Genomic DNA, 23473 nt, shown 5'->3' on the forward strand with positions numbered 1-23473 from the left:
CACAGAGTTTACATTTGTAGCTGTCACCAGGCCAAAAATAATCCCAGGAAACTTAAGCCATCGTGTAGCAAAATAACACTGGTGTTATATAATTTACACAAGGAGCTCAATCATTTAAAAACACAGTTTATGTTAGAAAACTTGGCAAAAGCTTTTGCGACACCAGTAAAAGAGCACTTACAACACATAATCATCTCATCTCGGGGCTTAATGACCTGGCAGTGTAAAAAGCACAGTATACTCAGCAGATGCAACTAATAAAACATTCATCTTGCATTATGCACCAAGCCAAGAACCTTCTGTTGTAGCATGCAGCACCTATCGGAAAATGGCTCATTAGCTCCAATGCACTGTTGAACTTGCTGAGTGAACATGTTGCAAATGCATGCACTCTCTCTCTCTGTCCATCTTTATTTTGCAGGAGCGTGAGTTTGCTGACCTTGGGTAAGAGCAGTTCCTGGAGAAGAAAGATGTGGCGGCACCTGCGCATCTCATCACGGCGGGGCACGTTCACTGAGCAGACATTTGCTTTAACTTGAAAAGTCCTTCCCCTGGCAAAATCGACAGCTTGGCGATAACGTGTTTAATAGATCATTTTACACCTCCGCTGTAGGATTTGATGGACTGCCTTTGGGGATCTTTTCGTGAAGCCTAGCTGGGTTCACTGAGTCAGTGCGCTTTTGAGTTTCCCATAAAAGGCTTCATCTGTTGGATATTATGATTACCTTGGATCTATCCCACTGATAACATTCTCTTGGATATTGTGGAGATTCTCCTCAAGGGGGTCTTTGCCCAAGTGGAGGTTTAGCAGTGCCGCGTTGGGCCCTCGAAGGCTTTGATTCCCGGTTAACAGGAGGGTTTATTTGGATGCTTCCAATGAAGGACATGGATGGCCCTCGATCTAGTGGTCTCCGGAAGAAGAGGAAGTCGAGGTCCGAGAGGGATCGGGAGAGGAGATCAAATGGGATACAGAACAACCACGTGAAGGGCTCCGTGTTTCGCTTCTCCTCTGACTCAGAGCGGGAGGGTGACAGGGAGCCCTCGTCGTCCCGACCTCGACCTCCACGAAGAAAGCGGAAGGAGTCTACTTCTGCCGAAGAGGACATCATTGACGGCTTTTCCATCACAGGGTTCGTGACCCTCGAGGCCCTGGAGGTGAGTTCTGTACCACGGAGTGGGAGGGGACTTGTTTGCACTTACACATTAAACTCGAGCTGTCAGACGGTGTGTTCTGCTGAATGGATCGGTCAGGTACTTTTGTTTTTAGCTCCTACCTGTGTGTTTGGCTGTGGTGTGAGCTGGTGTTCAGCAGATGCAGGCTGATGTTGTCTGGATGAGTTTTCTTGCAAAGCCTCACACCAGATGAAGTATGTTGAGCTATGGTTGTAGAAGCTGTTGTGCCTTTGTGCGCTTTGGCACGAGAGAGCAATTTGATCCATGTTACAACAGTTTATTCACTGGTGGTAATTTATTATGTGCTGGCTATCCATTTTCCTTGGCTGACCTCCAGTGATATAGTTCTACATTATGACTTGCATGAGCAAGCATTTTATATAGAGCCTAACTGCTACATTTTTCTGTAGTGGCAAGTTACACAATTGTGTGACAAACCTCTGCAGTTGTGGAAATATTCTGCCCTAGGTGTTGCCATTTGTCCATGTCAGTTTTTAGCTATCGCGGAGTCTATTTTGTCGTGACTGTCGTGACTGTAGAATAAGGACAGCGATTGACACGAAGAAGCGTCATGAGGAAACAAACGGCAACAGGAAGTACAGACGTGTCTACATATTCGACCCAAAGACATTTGAGCAGATAGGGTTGCTACATTAACGGGTGGTTATTCTACATCCAGCATTACTGATCTACATTATTAACTTCATTATCTGTCCTCCCAAGGTTCGAGGGTATAAGTTTGACACTAAGGTATGCAGTGCGGTGCTAATCTCTCGTTCACTAGTTTGGTCCATATCAAGGATATAAAGAGTCGTACTTGTCCTCATTGTATCCTTTTGTTAGACAGAGCCACACTTTTCGCAGTTCAAGAGTTGCTTACGGTCATGTTTTTATTCCTCTTTATTCAGAGTGACTCCATTGAACAGTCGTGGGCTCTTGTGCTTCTCTGTTTTCTGGATCAGTCTGCTAAAGAATTGCTGTTCAGTTTGAGTGTCTGGTTAAAATGACAACAGCCCAGCGTATGTGCATAACAGAAGGCAAACGGAGACCTTGAGAGAACTTCGGTGCAGTCACAGGGCGAATTGGACAATAGCATGTGCCCCCCCCCCCCCCCAAAAAACAAACAAACAAACAAACAAACAAACAAATGACTTCAGTGCAACCTGTGGTATAGTACACTTTTGTCTTTGTCAGTAGTAAGCTCTACCCTGTCTGCTGCTGTAGCCATGGTCCAGGTCCCTGAACACCCCCCAAACTGAGAGTTTACTAATACACCAAAAATCTACTAATAGGTTTAATTGGTGCCATTGTTGCAAAGCAAATAATGCCATTATATGTAAACGCTTTATTGTCCCTGTGTGGATAACTCGTCCCATACCCTTTGTCGTTGAGACGCCGTTCTTGGACCAGGTCGATGGTGGAGTGCTGTTTTATTTGTAGCATACACATTTTGTTGTGTTACATATATACACACAAACACGGTGCATTTTTGTGCACTGTGGGAAAAAATGGAGATGGTGAGCTGGTCCTGATGTTTTTAAATAAGAAATGGAAGAAACTCAAATTATTGGTTCATCGAATGTTCAAGAGCGAGAATTTCATGGTTTGATCAGGAGTTGAAGTTGTGTCGCCACCACTTTAGTCCAGGGGGGGCAGTTTGAGCTCTATTAGCAGAGTTGGAGGCACAGAAATCATTTCAGGGACGGCTGAGCCAGAGCAGCGTCTAGCTGTGTGTCTGAGGTAGAATAGGATTATTTTACTGTTTGTATGTTCAGTACCAGAGTGCATTTTGAACTGCAGCACACTTGTTGCCAAACGCAGTAATCTGATTGGTCAGATGTGTTTGTTCAGAACTAAGAAATCTGATTAAACAGGAAAAAAACCCAAAAAACTGAGCTTGGTTTGAAAAAATAAATGTTGTAAATTTGTCTGTGTGAGTTGCTGCATTTAAAATAGATTCGTCTGCAAATGATTTTTAATGCACAGAAAAATCACACGCATGTTACACATCTGTTACACATCTGTTACACATCTGTTACACACGTTTGATCTGTAACTGCTCCTTAAACATCTTTAATAATTTGAACAAGATCTTAAAAATCTTTTTATTTTTTTCAGCAAAAAATAAAAAAATAAAATAAAAGCATAATTTCATTAGCAGGAAGTTAATCTGTTGATATAATCTGTGGCTGATTTTTAAAATAAAAGCCTGAAATAACTACCAGAGTAGACCAGAACGCTTTAAAATCATCACATCATGTAATTACTTACTGGATATTATCAGTGCTGCTTTAATGCTGTTAAGTTATACAATAAAAAAAAATAGAGTTAATTTTTGATGCTCATAGATATCTCAGATTTTCAAAACAAACTTGTATAATTGAGGATTTTTATCTTCAAGTCTTCAAGTTGTCACATTTTCAAATTTAAATTTGGTTCTTAATTAGTCAAACTAAATAGCTAATAATAAAAATTCCCCTTTTCCTTCAGTGTTTTCTGCCAACCTGCAGTTTACTGAAGGTTTCGTTGTACTTTAACGTTTGATTATAACAGATTTATTATCCGCAGCCTCGTCCTGGTGCCTTACGAGAGCCGTTTGCGTAGTTTGTTCATTTATCAGTCTGTTACTGAATTTTAAACAGAATAATGAATGAAAATATTTAAGTGTCATTAAATTAATATTGAGTCACAGCGATCTAGAAAAATCTTGTCAGAGTGGTTTACTCAGTAATAAATATGCTCTTCAAGTAAGAGTAGCAGGAAAAACTAATTATACTTGGTTTGTGTGCCAATTCTGTCACACACACACACACACACACACACACACACACACACTTGCTTGATTCAGCATCATCTAGCAGACAGAATAGATGGCACTATTGAAGTATGCTATAATACTATAATACTTCCACTTCTTGGAGAGCATTAAGTGCAGAGCTTTGTTGAAATGAGCCTCAGATGTAATAATTCAGATGCTGTGAAGTGGGAGAGGTTTATCTTTCTCCTCGGCACTGACTGGATGTAATAACATTTCTTTCACTCTTTGTCCGAGTGTGTTCAGTTCAAAATGTTTGCACGTGTGTTTCATCGGTCTGCTAATTTGTCCCCAACTCATCAGTTAATTTTTAGATCTCTAAAATGTTTTTTTTGTTTTTTTTTAATTAAAAAAATGCTAATCTCAGGTTAAAGAATGAATGTAGCGAATATATTATTGAACTGATTGATTAATTGAACACCTCAGGCTGACTGGAGCTGAAGTTTAGTGATTCAGATGTTGAGAAGTTCTGAAACAAGATTTCACTCTATTTTCTACGTCTTGATTCCCCATCACACACACACACACACACACACACACACACACACACACACACACACACACACACACACACACACACACACAGCTGCTGACTTTAAATTATGACTGAGAGGAATGAAGGAGGTTTTGATGGACTCGGGTTTGTAAGTCTTCCAGGAGAAACTGCAGCGTGTTTCGTTTCGAATGATTGCCATTTCCTGAGGAATGCTTTGATGTGATAAATGCTGCTGGTGAGACTCCTTACAGCTTCTCGCATATGGATAAGACTACTTGGGAAGGATTTTCATGGCAGTAGACATGGTTTTCATTTTCATATGAATAATTAGGCAACATTTCAATCTTAGTGAGAATCTCTGATTTCTCCGTCTCTGTGTTACTTTATCCCCCTTTATTGTTTATTATTGTTTTTTATTAATTTCACACTAGTGACCCCAGTTTGCTTTGTTTGGACCACATAATATTTCGAGCACACGTATATCACAGTCTGGGTAAAGTTAAATTCTGATGAGGTCAGAGCCCTGGAGGTAGATGCCAGTGCGCTCCATCTGTCACCGCGGTGCTGGAGACACACACTGCTCCCAGGCCTGCTTTCAGTGTGCATGCTGATAGCCTAGCTTTAGGAGCTAAGGCTTCATTGATGAGGCTCCTGAGACCTTCAGCTACCAAGTAGCTTTTGGTAGCTGTTGTACAGTATGTGGTTGTCACAGTTCCTTTGTTGTTTGTCGGTGCTCTTCAGTTCGTGTTCGTTGGTACTGTTGTTAAAGGAAGTAGCTGCTGCTTGAAGAAACCTCCCAGCCTTCACCTGCATCAGCTCGTAATGTAACAGGAATGGAGGATGGGCGATATGACCTCAAAATAATATCATCGTATTTCTATAAAACTTGTGATCATATTTCTGATGATATAAGGAAACGATCCAGTGAGTTACTGTCACTGATGACAGACGACATAATTCAATGTGTGAATCTATTAGCATGAGGTGCTAGCAGCACTATAATGCAATAGCAGAGACACAGCATGCGTCAAGTCTAAGCCCAAATGTAACTTTGGTATTTTTCCTGAAAATTGTCAGTAAAAGTATAACGAGACTGCTCAACACTGTAGTTTAACAGCAAGTAAAGTTCCTGAACCTTGTAACTGTTCAGGAGTTGTTACATAAAAACATTAAAATGAAATGTATTTTTGCATGGGGTGTATCTTGCATTAAGCTTTTTAACCAGCTGCTCAAAGCCCTGTAGTTTTACCATTGAACCACATCAGTAATTTCCATCCACCGTCAGCTCTTCCTGTCTTATGGAGTACAGCTCGCCGTTCTCGGTGGAGCCATTTGTGAACATTTGGGTCAGGCGTCACCAGCTGCAAATATCTCTTCCTTCGTAGTCTGGATGGACAGTGAAAGTTTGTTGTTTCCACCTTTCATGGAAAGTTTTCCTGCATATTTTGCAAGACTGCAAAATATGCAAGGAAAGCAAGGAACGCACAGGCTGTTACACGTGGGTGTGCGTTCCTTATTGTTGTGTGCATCAAGCAGTGTAAATTCATGGGAATGACACTTTTACATCATTTACACTGATATTATTGCAGATGCACTGCGGCAACAGTAGTTTGTGCACATGTAGGATGTAAGGAATACTTGTGCAGTACTCGTACATGTTCATTACTGTGCAAACCTCTGCTGGTTTAAGGGATGTAGAAAACATCGTGGTCACAATCTCGTAAATGGTTTGTGCAAAAAAAAAATTGAATTGAAAATGTGAACACAAAACAAGGCTACACGTTTACTATTAGCAGTTCTTTATGAGCAGAAGGCTGTTTGTAGTCAAGCGTTAGCCCGAAGGCATGGTGATATTGCTTTATTGAGTGTAGAAACACTATGTGCTTTCTGCCCTCTGCGTGCAATCGTAGTTCATGGATAGCAGATCTAATGCAGTGATACGAAGCAGCTATTCAGTTATTATGACTGTTAGTGTAATAATGTAGAGCTAAGGCACTTCCAAAGCATGCTACAGTATCCAGTGTGACACTGACCATTTGCAACGGTTATTTCCTTGTAATGTGTGTTTTTTCGGTCTCATACAGCACAAACACAACCTGCTACAAGGACAGAGAAGCGCTTCCTCGTTGCACTGAGATCAAAGTACGTAGCAGAAGCTGTCTGAAGGATTTGGTTTAGAGGCCGATTTCTGTTGAGAGAAGCCTGAGCAGCAACTTATTATAGCATTTGAAGAAATGACTAAATTATTGAGTGCCTTGTCCTCCACAAACCTTTGCTGTCTTGCACCCATTTCAGTTGAAAGGGGTCCGTAACCTCGGCGTGCCCCCGCTGACCAGAACCGATTTAAAAACGTTGCCTTAGTTAACCCGTTGCTCCGTTCTTTCCCCATAATTGCTGCTCTGTGATGTCTTTATGTTTGCATTACATTTCAATTTCAATTCAATCTTTATTGGCAGACTTCATGTCCATAAAAAACAAGACAGAAACACACACACAACCCCCCCCCCCCAACACAAGGTATAAACCTTAAAAAAAAAAAAATATATATATATATATATATATATATATATATACACACACACACACACACACACACACACACACACACACACACACACACACACACTAGGGGTGCAACGATATTCGTATCGATATTGAACCGTTCGATACAGTGCTTTCGGTTCGGTACGCATATGTATCGAACAATACAACATTTGTAATTTATTTTATCAATTTTCCTTCTGACGATGCTGTCTGTGTTGAGCGCTCAGTGAATCTGTGTTCGACTACTCCGCCTAGGCTGCACTGTCGAGCGCAGATCCACTGAGCGCTCAACACAGACAGCATAGTCAGAAGGAAGAGCGCAGGGCAAGCTAGCAAGACAGAAGTTAAGCTCTCCTTGCAACAGGCAAATTGAACGTCATTCAGATCTGGCGTTTGGAATTATTTTGGTTTTCATGTGACGTATGACCCTGAAGGTAAGCGAGTCATGGACTAAAGTAAAACAGTATGTTGAATGTGCCACGCAATGCTCAATTACATTGGTGTGAACTAGTGTGTTAGCGCAGTTAGCTCGTTAACGTGTTGGCCGTCTAGCCCCATGCACGGAGTGATCGGCGGTAGCTCGTTAACGGAGATTTGCCGTGTTGTGGCGTTAAGGTAATTTCAATGAGATTAACCTGAATGCACTAGTGGGAACACAACGAGTATGACTGCACATTTACGCCGACATCATCCTAGTGCAAAGACAAGTGGAAGCAGACAAAAAAAAGCAAGCATGCTACTAACTTTAGCCGAGTCATTTAGACAGCTGTTAGCACATGATTCTCCTTATGCTGCTGAGAATATAGCCCAGAAGAAGCGGATAGTATAGCTTTTATTTTGGAAAGAGACATTTCTCTAGCTAGCCCGACGTCCCGGAGCTAGCGATTTTTTTCAGTCGGGCTACCAAAATCTATCTCTTCCCTGCCCGTCGGGCTATTGTAGGAAAAATATATGTCAATGCTTTTGCATTCTTTCGGAAATGTAGCTGGGTAATTATGTCATTGGCATCGGTGAGCCACTGTCAATATGTGACATATTGAAGTCGCGTTTGAATTTGCGCTTGTTTTTTTGCTTTCACTTTGCAATCGTGCGAACTGTGTATAGAGAGCGACAGCACTGATCTGTGAGTGATGATAATTTGTGCACCAATTCCTCTGACATCGTCTTATTAATCGTTAGCTTACTATGCAAACATGACAAGTGAAATCTCCCGCAGCTTAAACATGTGAGAGGTTGATCGTGCAGAGAATCGCTGAGCTTATGTGAGTGAGCGTGTAAAAGCATTTCAGTTCTGCTGAGCCAAATAAGACAGGTCAGGGTGAAGAAGTGACAGCCAAAGAAAAGCTTACCACAAAACGGAGAAGTTATGACAAATCAGACTATAAGGCAAAAAGAAAGTGCAGCTTCATGGTTTCATGGACAAAAGAATTTCTGTGGCTGCAATATGACGAGCTAAATAACCAGGGCTGCACATAAGTGGTCCGCAGGTGCGCATTCGCTGTCAAAATAAAAAACACGCACAAGGGTTAGGGTTAAATTTAAAAACTGTACTTTTGAGTTAAAATATATATTTATAATTTTAATAAATGACAAATTAAAAAGGCATGAACATTTTTTTGTATCGAAAAAATATCGAACCGTGACACCAAAGTATCGAACCGAACCGAACCATGAATTTTGTGTATCGTTGCACCCCTAATATATACACATACATACATACATACACATGCATATGTGCGAGCATGCACACATATAAGCATATAAAGCATTAGTAAAAATATAAAACCATAATATACATAAAACACAATTACTTAAAAGAAATCAATAAATACACAAACACTTCAACCAGTGCTTTCTCAGACTGGATGAGTAACGGGAACCACTCACTGTCGGATCTGTAAGTGCTAAAATTATGCCGTTACTCGAACCATCCAGTCGTTCTCTAAAATTGAACATTAACTTTCTTAAAAGTGCATGCACACGTGCACAGAAAAGTTCCCCTTACCATTTGTCTCTGTCTGTAGTAAAGACTGTATCAGTGCCATCACCATTGTAACCTCTTTCACTATTGTCCAAGGTTATGCCTGAAGGCTCGTTCTGCCCAATAACACCTGATCTCCTTACAAAGGAGGTTAACAGCAGTCTATTACATGACTGACTGCCCATGATAATACAGTGAACAGCATAAAAGCAGCTCTGTGTAAACGAGTACATTTGTCTGTTCGACTTTGATTCTCACTCTGGAAAGACGTCTTCATTCACAGCACCCTGCAGGTTTCTTGTTCCTCTAAATCATTTTCCTCTCTAACTTCATTTGTTACACACTTTAAAAAGCAGAAGAAAACACATTGGCCTAATGCACACACACTGCATCGAACGGACCGAGCGTATAAATGGATTACAAAGCACATAGGTGAGATGGGGAGAGGAGCCTAGCGTTGGTAAGGACGTGCAGAGCTGACACAAGCATTTTGCGTCAGCATAGACGGCCTCTTTCTGTGACTTGGAGGAAGTTTGAAAAAACTGTGTGGGTGTGGGAGGGTAAAGCAGGGGGTCTTTGTATATTTATGACACTTTTTGTCACATTTGTACTAAATACTGTTGTAATGAATGTGAATTATGAGACTGAAGTGGTAGCTCTCTAAAAGTCTGGGAGCACCGAAGGGTCTTGATATTTTTCTTCATTTGAAATTTTGTCCCTATTCCCTTTGGAGCGAGCGCCATTTAATTAGACTATCCTGCTTTTTTTGTGCTGAATAAAACTGCTTACAAATGGTTTGATCCTGTGCTGCTGTGAGAGCAAATCTAACATCTTTGTAAGAATTATTAATAAGAAAAATCTGAGAATGAATAATTTAACCCAGCAAATGTGGATGTGGAACATCTGGATCTCTAAAGGATCTGGTGGGTACGATTTACCAAAAGCTTTAGATGAAGCTGTTGTGGGCATGTTGTTACTCTGAAGTGGAAATGACTCCACTTGAATTCTTTAAACAAATCTGGCGACTTTTTTAGCTGCCCCATTTCTGCGAACACTAAACAGCAAAAACAACAAAAAAGTGAACAATACATTTTCTAAAAGCCAACTTTCATCACGCTCCAACCAGAAGAACGCCACAAATGTGTTTGACGCTTGATAACCAGTAATGTGAATCAGACTCACCTTTGCCGACTACGTTTCCTGACTAACTCCCACAATGCCTCAGAGCCGTCTCCCATCAAAAATCGCCAGTTACAGACATTTGATTGGACGAGGGCATGTGTTGTAAATTTAGCATCAGGTGTGTTTCTTGCCTTGCAGCTTCTGATTGGTGGAACTGATGTTACCGTGATTCTATTGGCTCAAACGATTTGGGGCAAAAAGGACCATCCCACAACTCGGCCCAGTGTATGTGAGTGTGTGGGTAACTCTTCACAAAATATTCAAAAAACAAGCAGTTTTCTGCAGATGGTGTCAAAATGAGTTTGTAATTTCAGAGAAGTCCTGTATTCATGTTGGGCTTGTCATCTTTGAGCAGGGACCTCAGAAAGACCCTCGGGGGCTCACGAGGTTTAAAAAAGTAAAGAGAAAAGATTTGGACTGGGAATCTCTGACTTCCAACTTTCTCTTCATCATGTAAGCACTAGATCACTTGCAGCCCTTACTGTTCCCTTAAATTCTGGAAAAAATGGTCACCCTGCTACGTTTGCTGGCTGCGGTACCAAAGGACAACAAGTAATATTGCATTTTTCAAGTGTTAGTGAAAGACTGATACAGTGAGTATTGGTTTTGGTGGGATCCCTGCACAGAACTAAAAACCAGTTTTGAGGAGTGCGTCTGTTATACATTTGTCCACCAATAACCAGTCAGTATTTATAATATTGGTTTAACCAGGGTATGCTGTCTGTTCAGAAAAGGCTGGCTTATGTTTACTAGACTGCAGCTCCCAAATATCATGTTAGCATTAGCCTGCACTGCAAATGCAGCTTCTAACATGCTTTAGGAGCTTAAAGACGAGGAAGTTGTGCTTTTGTTAGAAGGATAATACTTGAATTTGTCTTTCATTATCATTCATTGGCATTTTTGTCAGCAAGTGCTCGTTGATTTCTATATTGATGAACTGTTTCCTGCAGCACAGTTACCAGTAAAAATGTCTGGAAGCCTAGCTAGATGTGTGCTAAACTAGATCGTGCAGTAACAGATGAGGTTGGATGCTGGAACCTACCACACCACAGTGCCTAACTGCACCAAGCTGCAGACTCCTTTGCTGCTGACCAGAAAGCTCAGCCCATTACAAAAGCCTTTAATGCATTTCACTGCAGGCTTCACATCACTCTAACAAAAAGGTCTATAAAAGGGATAGTGTAGCATAAGTGTGTGCTGCAGTGGAAATGCTTCTGTACAGCCTGTGGAAATCCTCCACCTGTCCTTTCTGACTGTTTACATTTGTTTTGCTTACACTCTACACCACCAGGACCTCGGTATTTCCTTTTCTTTTTTTAATGTCTGCTGCACCCATCAGCTATTTCATTTTGGGCACCAGTTTCCCACCCATCTGTCACACCCACACTGGCCTCAGGAGACATTCGAGCCGAGGTGCCGTCGAGCAGCATGGATTAAGTTGAGTTATCAGTGTGTGTGGGCGAAGGCTGGAGGTGGTATGAAGTGAGGAGTTCAGCGAAATGATAAGTTCATCGGTGGGTTGTCAGACCTTCAAATACCAAATAATGCTAAGCTCATTAATGGCTCTTGACATTTAAAAGCAGAGCAGGGCAGGTTGGTAGCCTTAGCTAAGAGATCAGCCGCGGTAATGAAGTCGATAAACGATATTCCTCTCACGGCCAAATGAAGATGATGAATTACAGTTTAACGGTCTGGCATTTTTCTTTGTGTGTGCTGTTTGTGGGATGATGCCGTCAGCTCGCCAGCATTTCAAAAACAATTGATTTTCTCTGGCACAGCCCCCAGAAGTCTGCCTAGAAGAGGACTTGTAAGGGAGAGAAGAAGGCATTGATTGGTACTTCATTGTAAGAAAGAGGCTAATGTAAAATCAAATCTATTGACAGCTTGTTTCTGAAAGAATATTAAAAAAAACCTAATAAAAGACGACAGTTTGAACCGATTAATACAGACGAGTATGAAGCCAGGTCTTCTTAAAGCTCTGATCCTGTGAGAGAATTGCAGAATGATGAACAAGAACACCTTCAGAAGAGCTTTTTGTCATGACTGCTCTCCTTTGGCCAAGCTGCCTTGACAGATATTCCTGTCTGCTGAATAATACCTCTTTACCAGCCCCTTAATTAATTTTCCACCTTTCACACATGTATTTATTTCAGTCTGCTGGCAGTAATGGCAGATGTTCATTTAGCTACATTTTGGAGCCAGAGTGATGTATGGCATGCATTAATATGCTGTGACAGCCCAGTGAGTGACGCATTAATGAAATAAGCTGTCATCTCTGAACATTCAAAGAAATATTGGGATTAGATGGTCGCTCTGATGGATCTTAATGTGTGTAACATTGAATGTACTCATTAAATTAACTTCTCATTCCTTTGTGGATGTTCGTTGGTTTAGAGGCTGAGGATGTCTCTCATTTGAACCTAATCTGAACCAGGGCCATGTTTAAACTAGTGTACACTCAGCATCCTGGCTGTGTAAAGGACCTCTCAAGCAACCAGTCTACTAAATGTTGGCCGGCGCTGATGAAAGACATCTTTCCCTTCAAATCAGGTTTTTCATGGTGCCTCGCTAAGCATTTGTTTTCCAGTCTCTCCACTGTGGGGACTCGGTTGTGCTGTATCGGGCGTTTTGTTGGCATGGTAAGGATCCATTTGTCCCCATTGAGGGGAAGGTCACCGCAAATCAATAGAGAGTTGTTCTGAGTAATAGCCCTGATTCTATAATCAAATGTTTCCATCTGTGTCAGAGTGGCACCTATCCATAGAGGATGAGGGCGTCACTGAACAGTTTGATGAGTTAGAAATTGAAACTGCGTGGTCCAGCCTCTGGAGGGATCCCGCTCCCACCACGTAACCATAATTTAACCTCCCGAGACCCGAACTCTTTCATTTCATGCATTTTAAATTTCTCTTTGCTATTTGGGCTGATTGGGACCCGATGAATGTAAAAACAAAGAATTATGCAATTTTCTTTTTTATTTTATTTAGTTTTTTTTACCTGATTTTTTGTTTCTGAGAAAAATATGAGGAAATTCGCTTTAAATTTTGATAGAGCAGTGACAGTATAATGTCCTTGGGCGATCGTGGCTCAAGAGTTGGCAGGTCGTCTTGTAATCGGAAGGTTGCTGGTTCGAGCCCCGGCTTGGACAGTCTCGGTCGTTGTGTCCTTGGGCAAGACACTTCACCCGTTGCCTACTGGTGGTGGTCAGAGGGCCCGGTGGCGCCAGTGTCCGGCAGCCTCGCCTCTGTCAGTGCCCCAGGGTGGCTGTGGCTAAGATGTAGCTGCCATCACCAGTGTGTGAATGGGTGGATGACAGGTTGTGTAAAGCGCTTTGGGGTCCTTAGGGACTAGAAAAGCGCTATATAAATACAGGCCATTTAAGTGGATATCAGGACGAGTCGACTATCAAAATCGTCGACAACTAATTTAATAGTCGACGCGTCGTCTGAAAGACGCAGGAATAAGCAGTAAAATTTAAGAGTGTAATAACGGGCTGAAACAGAAGATGGCAGCACTGCATCTACAAGGATGCCAGCTGCTAAAACGCCGAAGAAGAAGAAGCAGCAGTGTCGGGTATCGTAGCTGTGTCCAAATTCAGGGCCCGCATTTGTCGGCCGATTACATCACAGCGGCGCGACAAAGCCTGTCCAAATTCAAAGACTCCTCCGAATGCGGCCGACAAATGCGTCCTTCCTTTCCCCAGATTTGAAGGATGGGTCGGGTGTGTCCTTTATGGCCCAACCTATCCCAGAATTCATAGCGCGGCTCAGCCAATTCCAGTTTCCAACAATAGCGGCAGCTACTTTTAACTTTTAACATATTTTCAGGCGAGAATGTAACTGTGTAAACTTCAAATATCTGCTCGGTTTATCAAGACATCGCATATTTGCAAAAGTCCTCCGACGTTTTCGGAGACTTCTGTTACCCATCAGCTCGATAGAGAACAGCGAACCCCCGGCACATCATTTTCAAACCCCCGCGGTCTTTCGCTCCTCAGGTTAAACATGTATAAGTCACTTAGATAACTTAAACATGTTATTGTTTGGCTTTTTTCAGTATTTTATTTGTTCCTGAGTAAATCGGTTTGGCTGAGATTAAAGTTATAGTTTTTACTAGAGCTGGGCGATATGAGATTTTTTCATATCACGATATGTTTTTTTCATTTCAGGCGATACCGATATCTATCACGATATAAGCCAAATAACTATATTTGTAAGATTTAAATGTGCCGTTGCTCACAAGTAAAATGTGAAATAATCAGCAGCTTGTTTTTAAATATTTATTTCCCATAATAAGTTCAACAGGGTAGATGTACTTAAGGAACATGAGACTTTTTCAGATAAATAAAGGCAAATATTGCAAACTACACAAAAGGCAGCCGCTAAAGCGTTTAAGTTTCAAAATAGAACAAACGAAACAGACTAAATTGTCAATTCCACTTAGAAACAAAATATTAATTCTAAAAATAAATCTTAGTTTGTTTTACAGAAGAACAGACAAAACTGACTAACTTTTGTCAATATCAAATAAACTGAGAACTAAAAGGAAATTCTCAATCTCTCCTTGTTGTATAGCTGAGCTTTTCAAACAGTTTTAACAGTTACGTTAGTCTGACAAAAGCCGAATGACGAATTAGCGCTTCCAGTCAGAGACTGAGGCTACGTCCACACGTACACGGGTGTTTTTGAAAACGGAGATTTTCCGTTTCCGTTTTAAAAAATAATCCCGTCCACACATAAAGGCAGAAATGAAGGAAAACGCTGCTATGAACATGCCAAAGCAGCAGGTGGCGCTAGATTCCTAACCGTGCAGAAATGTTGGCCAATCAGAAGTCTAGAAGCCTCGGTGGGAAAAAGTAAACAAAGCTGGGGCATAGAAGCAGAACCGAGTCGTATGTGTGGAGGGACAGTAACTGTGTGTATATGTAAGCATTTAAACACTGCAGAGAGTAGAATTAACAGTATTGTAGAAATTCATTTCACCGAAACAATAACGTGGCGCACAGTGTGACGCATGCACCAGTTTATTGTATTTCCAGAGTTGCTTTCGGCACAATTTACAGTGCAGCTACTCTGTTTTTTGTCAGACTTGAAATAGCCGAAATACCTTCACACTACGGAGCTTCTATGGCTCTTCCGTTCGACAATCTCTCCGGCGTTGGAACCATCATCTGTTTTCTCTTCGGTCACGCTCGGTTGATTTTTCTAGTCGGCACACTCATTTCCTCCATTACCCGCTGGCTGCTTCCCAAACAAACACACGTGCGGCTTGGCACTTGTGCTGTACGTAACAAGTCACGCGACGTGAAGCTGCGGCTGTGATTGGTTCGGCTCTGCGCTACTTAATTTGGATTGGCTGACCTTTTTTTTTTTTTTTTTTTAAGAGGACAAGAGCGGCGAGGTCTATCGCGATAGCTTAATTTCTCTATCGAGTAAAAGTTATATCGCGATACATATCGTTATCGTTCTATCGCCCAGCTCTAGTTTTTACACAGCTGAATAAACTCAAGCAGACAGCTGATTATCAGAAGTGTGAGATGCTCGAGAATATACTCCGGTGTCCTGTTATATTTTAGATAGCAAGGAGTTTATTAAACTTCACTGAAACAATCTGCAAATTTCATTAAAAATTTAATAAACTATCATCTTGTCTTTATTTTTAGTTAGCACAGACCTGAAACACTTAAAGCTGTAAGCTAATGATAGTTATATAAGAGCAGATGCTGCTGGTGCAATAAGCTGTACGTTTTACGTCCAATGGATGATGATCTGATTAGTCGACTATCAAAATAATGGTTTGTGGCAGCCCTGATCAGGCCCTTGTAGAACAAAATTGATTATTTTGGTCTAGGCAACCCAAAATGTGATGTCCACATATGTGGACACCAGGTCCTTGGAGGTTAAATGCCATATGAGGAATATGTTGTGGAACAATTCTCTTCTGCCACTCCAGAGTGCCAGAGATGTGAAGAGTCAATGCCGAGACACCACAGCTGCTGTGACGGCATGTTTCAGACTCATTGTCTGATTTCTGTCCCCTCGGATTTGTCCACTGTCTGCCTAGCAACAGGATAATCAGAAATGAACACTAAAGGGGAGTGATGAAATAAAAACAAGCGGGCTGACGTTGTGAACTGACCTTTGGCATGTTCTTCTAACCATGTTACATCCTACCCAGAAACAACAAGTTGTGTCTGGGATGGACCGTGCAGCAGCTTTGGTTAATGTCATGATGTGCAGCTCAGCTCATGAGCACTTGAGTCACGTGCCTAACACTGACACACTCTTCTCTCTCGCTGAGGGAGACACTGGTGCATTTATATGAACTCAGACAAAACAAATAGCTCAGCAGCAGGGGAAATGCGCAACAACCATCATCAGTGTTTGGAGTTGACATACAGACAGAAGGAATGGGACTGTGGGATGTTGAAGCAAGGTGCAGTTTGCAGTCTGAAACCGTCCTCTCCATTATTTTAATTGTAATTTAGTCGCTACAAAGAGCTGCGTCGACTACTCTGATGGGGAGGGCTGGAATTGATTGAGAATTGATTGAATTTCAGGACCCACCGATGTTTAAGAAAGATGCTTTTTTTCATGGGGTGCAGAAATGAAATTGAAATTCGACTGTATTGTTTTGCTTTTACTTGATGGGCAATATGATTAAACAGTTGAAACATGTTTCATTCAGTCTGCCTGGGGTGAGACAAGCGGGACTTTATTTGCAGTGTTTGTAAAATGCATTGTTGGGACTGATTCATGAATAACAACCAGTGCCAGTTTCCACGCGTCCTCAGCTTAAGGCTACTTCACCAGCTAATGTTCGGTTAACGGCACATCTGGAGTGGCTGGAAAGCGTCGGATTAATGCTTCCACCTCTCTAAGACCCGGTCTCCCCGATACTTGTTAATGTAGTGCGCAGCTCTGAAATGAAGTTCCAACGTGTCCTCGTCCATGTATTAGCACAGAAGCAAATCACATCCCTGTCGTAATGGAATCGACTTCTCTTTTAAGAAGAATACATTCCCCGTGTGCCACCAGGTCATTAAGTTCTCTGCTTTTCACTTCTCCTCTGCTTAATTCAGGCAGGCTCCACAGGTGTGAGGGTTTACACAGGCTGATTGTAAAATGCCATCTCGAAGCAGAGCTTCCAGTGTCACGCGGTCCTCTTTGTGCATAATGGTCCCCATCAGGGTGCATTTGGACAGATATTTTTCCTTCATTCTGAAAAACCTTTTCATTCTTAGCTGCACAGTGCATACTCATGATGGTGTGGTGAGGACTGTGTGGGCATTTGTGTGTCTTTGCACCACACCGCCTGTGGACTTATGGCCAGAGCCCTGTTGAGATCTCTACCTGGAGCTTTTGATCCCCGCTCTCTTCTCTGATCCGTCTTTAAAACGCAGCCAACCCACCACTGCTTCCATTTCCATCTGCTTCCATTGCTGCACACTCTGATAAGCTTTGCTCACTAACTGCACTGCTTTACTTGTTTTGGTTCTTAAGTGCCAAACTATAATCCAGAGTTACATGCTCTTTTGCAATATTTAGAAAACGAGCACATATCATGGAAGCGTGTCCTCAACGTTTTGCTTTGCTTTAAGCACCTTGGTTATCATTAGGCTTTACTATGCAGCCCAATTTGCAGTTACATATTTTCCAGGTCAGATGATATTGAGACACTAATTAAAGGCTTCATGGCTGTGTCTCAGTGCGATGTCACCCCTCCCTGCTTCTGCTCAGTAGGAGGGTTTGAACTGAAACTGCTTCAGATGAAAATCACGGAGGTTCATGCGATACAGATTTTCAGTTAGTCATGCTCTGTACTTCAGTTCAACATCCACTGTGAAGTTGTTTTGGGCCATCTACTTTGGTTGGACATATTTGAAGCAGGCTTTTGCAAGCAGCTGTGGATATTTCACCCAAGTCCAGCCTACTGAATGTAGCCTGGGAAAAGCTTTTGGCACATCTTCCCAATGAATAGATTTCAACCCACTGAAAAAGTAACTAAAGTTCTACTTTACTTAGGGCTGCTCAATTAATCGAATTTTAATCTCGATTACAATCTGGGCTTTCAACGATCATTAAAAATGACTGAGCCGATTATTAGCCCCTCCCTCGTGCTGTACTCTCGCGCTGCTCCGTGTGGCAAATCGAGCGCACCTCTCTGCATTTCGAACACGTGTCACAACGATTAAGAGCAGCGGTCTCCAACCTTTGTTGCGCCACGGACCGGTTTATGCCCGACAATATTTTCACGGCCTTTAAGGTGTCGCAGATAAATACAACAAAATAAAACCAGTACCGGTACTGAAAAAAAGAAGATTTATTCATAACACACGTGAAAAGACCCAGGAAAACCGAGTAAACGATAAAAACGATAACAAAATAACGCTGAAAACCGATAAAACCCTGAAAACCAGACATTTCACACCTGAGCCTCAACGCTCGCGGCCCGGTACCAAACGACTCACGGACCGGTACCGGACCGAGGCCCGGGGGTTGGGGGCCGCTGATTAAGAGGACCCGAGGGAAGCTCGGAAAGCTCAGCAGAAGTTATTTGGAGAGGAGAGTGACTGCTGTTGGTTGAACAGAGAGGTAAAAAAACTTCAGTGGTGTGGAAACATTATGGGTTCAGTCAGACGTGGATCAAGTAGACACAGTGTGTAAACTTTGCTATGGTGTCGTAGCTGCACCACAGAGCAACACTGCAAAGTTCACTAAACACAGATGTTTACATTTTTCATTTATTTCTTATACTGCAAACATTTGCACACTATTTTATATTTTTGACAATCTTTAAAGTCATTATTCAACACATTGTTATTGTTAAATAAATATCGTCAAATAATCGAGATCTCAATATCAGTGAAAATAATCGTGATTATCATTTTTGCCATAATCGAGCAGCCCTAACTTTACTCATGCAGCGCTTTTCACAGACACACAAGTGGCAAAGCACAGTGTGTCCACAGTCACAGCACTATCCAAAGAAAACCATGTGAATTAAAAATGAATAAAAACACGACTAACAACAAATATCAGAGCGCTTGATTAAACTAAAACACTGACCCTACAACGTTTAACATTAAACAGATGAGACACGACATTAGAGAATTACACTCGAATGACTTTTTGTTCAATAGCTGTTGATTTGTGTCTTCTGCATCTACCCCTCACTGTAATTACAACAAGTGCAATATTTAGATAAATACTACACGTCTGTGTGGATACTGTGCAGTTTTCTAACATACCCTTAATCAAAAACGGAGCTGCTGTCCTCATGGTCCAAGCAGCTCTTTCACTTTAACACCTTCAGGCCTCCTGGTAGAGATGGATGAGTTTTACGTGTCTAAACAGATGTGGATGAAATCAGGATGTTAAGATTTACATTACAAAGTGAAGGGCAAGGCCGAAGATCGCAGGCAACACAGACTATTTAAAATAATTATGAAGCATATTTGATCTGTGGTGATAGTCAATGCACGATGAAGACAGCCATGCAAAAGTGTTACGAAAGCTCCACCGGCTGCCGGTAAAATATGTTTCCTATCACGGAGCATGAAGGTGCATCAGGTATATTCCAGCGTTTGCATGGTTGGAATATTAAGCATGAAAGTGAAGGCTTAGGTGTGAGGAGTAAAGATGGTGGTAATATGAAGGCACGGATCCTGTGACAAATGCTCTGCTGGGGAATTCCTCACAAGGTTTGGAGGAATAGTGACAGGAGAGCGAGGTGTGTGTGTGTGCGTGTGTGTGTGTGTGTGTGTGTGCGTGTGTGTGTGCGTGTGTGTGTGTAAAAATGGTTGTAGCTGTTGATTTACACCTGTCATTGATCATACTGTTGTTCTGTGTGCAGGATTGTTGCGCTTTATGTAATCGCTAAGGATGAATCTGTAATGCTGCCGGGCGAACAATGCAGGGACATTTTTCCTTTGTTGCTATGATGCTTGGAGCTGAAGCCAAGATTGTGTGTTTCTGTGCACTGAAGAATACTTAGATGGCAAAAGATGTACAAAAGTAGATGGCAGGGTGTGCTTTTCATTCATTTTTAAAAGACGATAATGTTTGTTTAATATGTAAAGTTGTCTCTATTCAGTAAATATAAACTTTTGGTCAATTTGGGGCCAAACCTTGTAATCATCTGTGTGTGTGTGTGTGTGTGTGTGTGTGTGTGTGTGGATGGGTATTAACATTTTTGTGGGGACCAAAATTTGGAAGTTTACTAGGGGTGCAACGATACTCGTATCGATATTGAACCGTTCATACAGTGCTTTCGGTTCGGTACGCATATGTATCGAACAATACAACATTTTTAATTTATTTGATCAACTTTCCTTCTGACGATGCTGTCTGTGTTGAGAGCTCAGTGGATCTGCGTTCGACTACTGAGCCTAGGCTGCACTGTCGAGCGCAGATCCACTGAGCGCAGCGCAAGCTAGCAAGACAGAAGCTAAGCTCGTTGTAACATGGCAACTGCCTCAACGCTACCCGAAATTGAACCTCCCCCACCCTCATTCAGATCTGGCGTTTGGAACTATTTTGGTTTTCATGTGACGTATGACCCTGAAGGTAAGCGAGTCATGGACTAAAGTAAAACAGTATGTTGGATGTGCCACGCAATGCTCAATTACATGGGTGGGAGCTAGTGTGTTAGCGCAGTTAGCTCGTTAACGTGTTGGCCGTCCAGCCCCACGCACGGGGCGATCCGCGGTAGCTCGTTAACGGAGATTTGCCGTGTTGTGGCGTTAACGTCATTTCAGATTAACGCTGACAGCACTAGTGGGAACAAAATGAATATGACTGCACATTTACTCCGACAGCATCCTAGTGCAAAGACAAGTGGAAGCAGACAAAAACAACAAGCACGCATGCTACAAACTTTACCCGAGTCATTTAGACAGCCGTTAGCACAGGATTCTCCTTATGGGGACCTGATATGTTTAATATGCTGCTGAGAATATAGCCCAGAAGAAGCGGATAGTATAGCTTTTATTTTGAAAGAGACATTTCTCTGTAATAAACTCTCTTTTCCAAAGATGAGGGATTCCTCAATCAGATTTATTATTTTATTACTTTGTTGTTTCAGCAACATTAAATTTAAAAACTGTACGTTTGAGTTAAAATATATATTTATAATTTTAATAAATGACAAATTAAAAAGGCATGAACATTTTTTTGTATCGAAAAAATATCGAACCGTGACACCAAAGTATTGAACCGAACCCTGAATTTTGTGTATCGTTGCATGAACACCAAGTGTGTGTTCACTTGGTGTTCATGTATAGGGGCCTGTGACTGTGAGAGAGGAAGAATATGAGAAAGAGACAGTGGTTGACAGATGGAATGTGTTTTTCACGGTATGTGTGGGAGGTGGGGTGTAGACAGTTGTGATGTGTGTGTGTGTGTGTGTGTGTGTGTGTGTGTGTGTTCGTAAATGTGTGCGATGGGGACAGTTATGCTCCAGATTTGGAGCTCTCTGCCCCAAACGAAAACATTGGCCTGTATTGTTTTTGGTGAGTGCTGTACACTCTGAGTCTTCAGCTGTAGGGAACAGATCCCACAGTGTGTCATCTCCTGTGGGATGACTCCTTTACAGTATCCACAAACTCAGCAACATCATTTTCCACAGGAGTCATTGATACATTTGCTCCTGAGCATTATTTCCTTAAGAAGTTACACACGGCAGCTTTTTGATTCCTTTTTAGATGATTCAGTTCTGTTCACTTTTTATATTTATGCTGTCGAGGTCTTTGTTGCTGTGACAAAGTCTCAGTGTCCTGATGTTTCTGTAGTGAGGACTATAGAAAGCATCATTCCTGCCGTGGATTATTCCTGGTGAAGTATGCTTCATTTTTTAAATGTAATTTTTAATTTTGCTGGCATTACACGTTATGATTTTTATTTTTAATGAACTTTAGCAAAATAAGTCCTGCGCTCAAGGGCTACCTGACGATAGTGAGATGTTTAATGTGCACTTGTTTATGAAAACAGTTCATTTGCACTTTTACGTGACGTTGAGAAACTGAAATGTTTTTGTGAAGATTATCAGTGCGCTAAAATAAATCGCGTTTTACTGACACGAGAAGCGCGTTGCTGGCGAATCTTCACGTGTTCACGCTCAACGTGAAAAGTAGGCCGTCACCGAGGCGATCTCTGCTTCCTGTGAGGAAAACATCATTTTTAGGTGAAACTGTTTGGCGGGTAGCTGTTTATCGTCTGCTCAGGTCAGGGTCAAAGGGCTTTGGAGGACCGCGTGTGACCCCTGAGGCTGCTGCTGTATCGCTCACCTGAACCCACCTGAGCTTCTGTCCTGTGGCAGTGCAAGACTTTTGTAAATGGGAGGTTTGCATTGAAACAAAAGGTCCTCTTATGTAAATGCCAGCAGGGTCTTTGTTGATTTAGCACTTCCCAGGGTGTGTGTGAAGCACACACACACACGCTGGCTCGCATTAACACACTCCCTCTCTGGCTGGGCAGGGCTTCAGGATGGATTTAGTTTTGCCAGCTAATAGCAGGGTATCAGCTGTATAGTACAAACAGCGAGTGGAAGCAGCCCGTAGGCTATCCCCACAGGCCTTATCACTCAGAAAGCAGACCCCATGATAAGGTATTATGTTTTTCACAATAGTGTGCTCTGTTTTCTCCTGTTTGTGCAGTTTCCCCGTTGTGCGTGCTGTAATAACCCAAGGCTGCCAATTACACAGAGCGAGTGTGTTAGTGGTGTGTAAGCCTCTGTCGTCACATCCATCGGGTCTGAAAGCAGCGTTTTGATTCAGCAGCGAGGAATTTCCAGAAGCCTGAAGTCTCGGCCCGTGCTATTTGATTTACAAGATTTTGACTCTGTGTGTGTTTAAGAGCGCGGTTATACCGAACCCTCCTCATTTATCTGCTCTGCAGGATTACTCCTGGTATCAGAAGCTCGATGACTTGGCAGTCGTATCGATTTCTTTTATTCAGAGGTGTAAGAAGGTTTCGCCAGGATCTGAAAGAAATCTGATGATTGGAAAAAAAAATAGTGAATGCTGTAATTCTCCTTTCTTTTCTCCACCGGCTTGTGCAAGTGCTGGCACTCTGTGCTTAGTTCTGTGAGGGCAGCAAAAATGTTCCAGAGTGAACATAATCCAGTGGTTCTGCATTAATGTGCACTTTACCCAATCTCACAAAACCACGGTGCTGAATGTTGTTGTTATTCATGCTGTCGTCTCGTGGCAACATGCTGTTGCTGTGCTTAGCTTCATTTAGCCGATCTGTGATGAAGGTAAATCTGCATCTAAGGCTAAACA

At 42.0% G+C, this 23473-nt stretch overlaps 1 protein-coding gene across 1 annotated transcript in view; it reads left to right on the forward strand.

The window, feature by feature from the left end:
* The first annotated feature begins 885 nt into the window (after positions 1–885).
* The window catches only part of LOC146623700 (autism susceptibility gene 2 protein homolog), a 227844-nt gene continuing 205256 nt past the window's right edge, over positions 886–23473 (forward strand). Inside the window, exon 1 of the mRNA XM_085364259.1 lies at positions 886–1155. Coding sequence (XP_085220385.1) covers positions 886–1155 — 270 coding nt within the window. The remainder of the gene's footprint in view (positions 1156–23473) is intronic.

The sequence above is a fragment of the Diplotaxodon limnothrissa genome, linkage group LG10 (genome assembly GCF_057381915.1).
Source record: "Diplotaxodon limnothrissa isolate DT_005_m linkage group LG10, D_limnothrissa_male_GT1.1, whole genome shotgun sequence".
NCBI lineage: Eukaryota > Metazoa > Chordata > Actinopteri > Cichliformes > Cichlidae > Diplotaxodon > Diplotaxodon limnothrissa.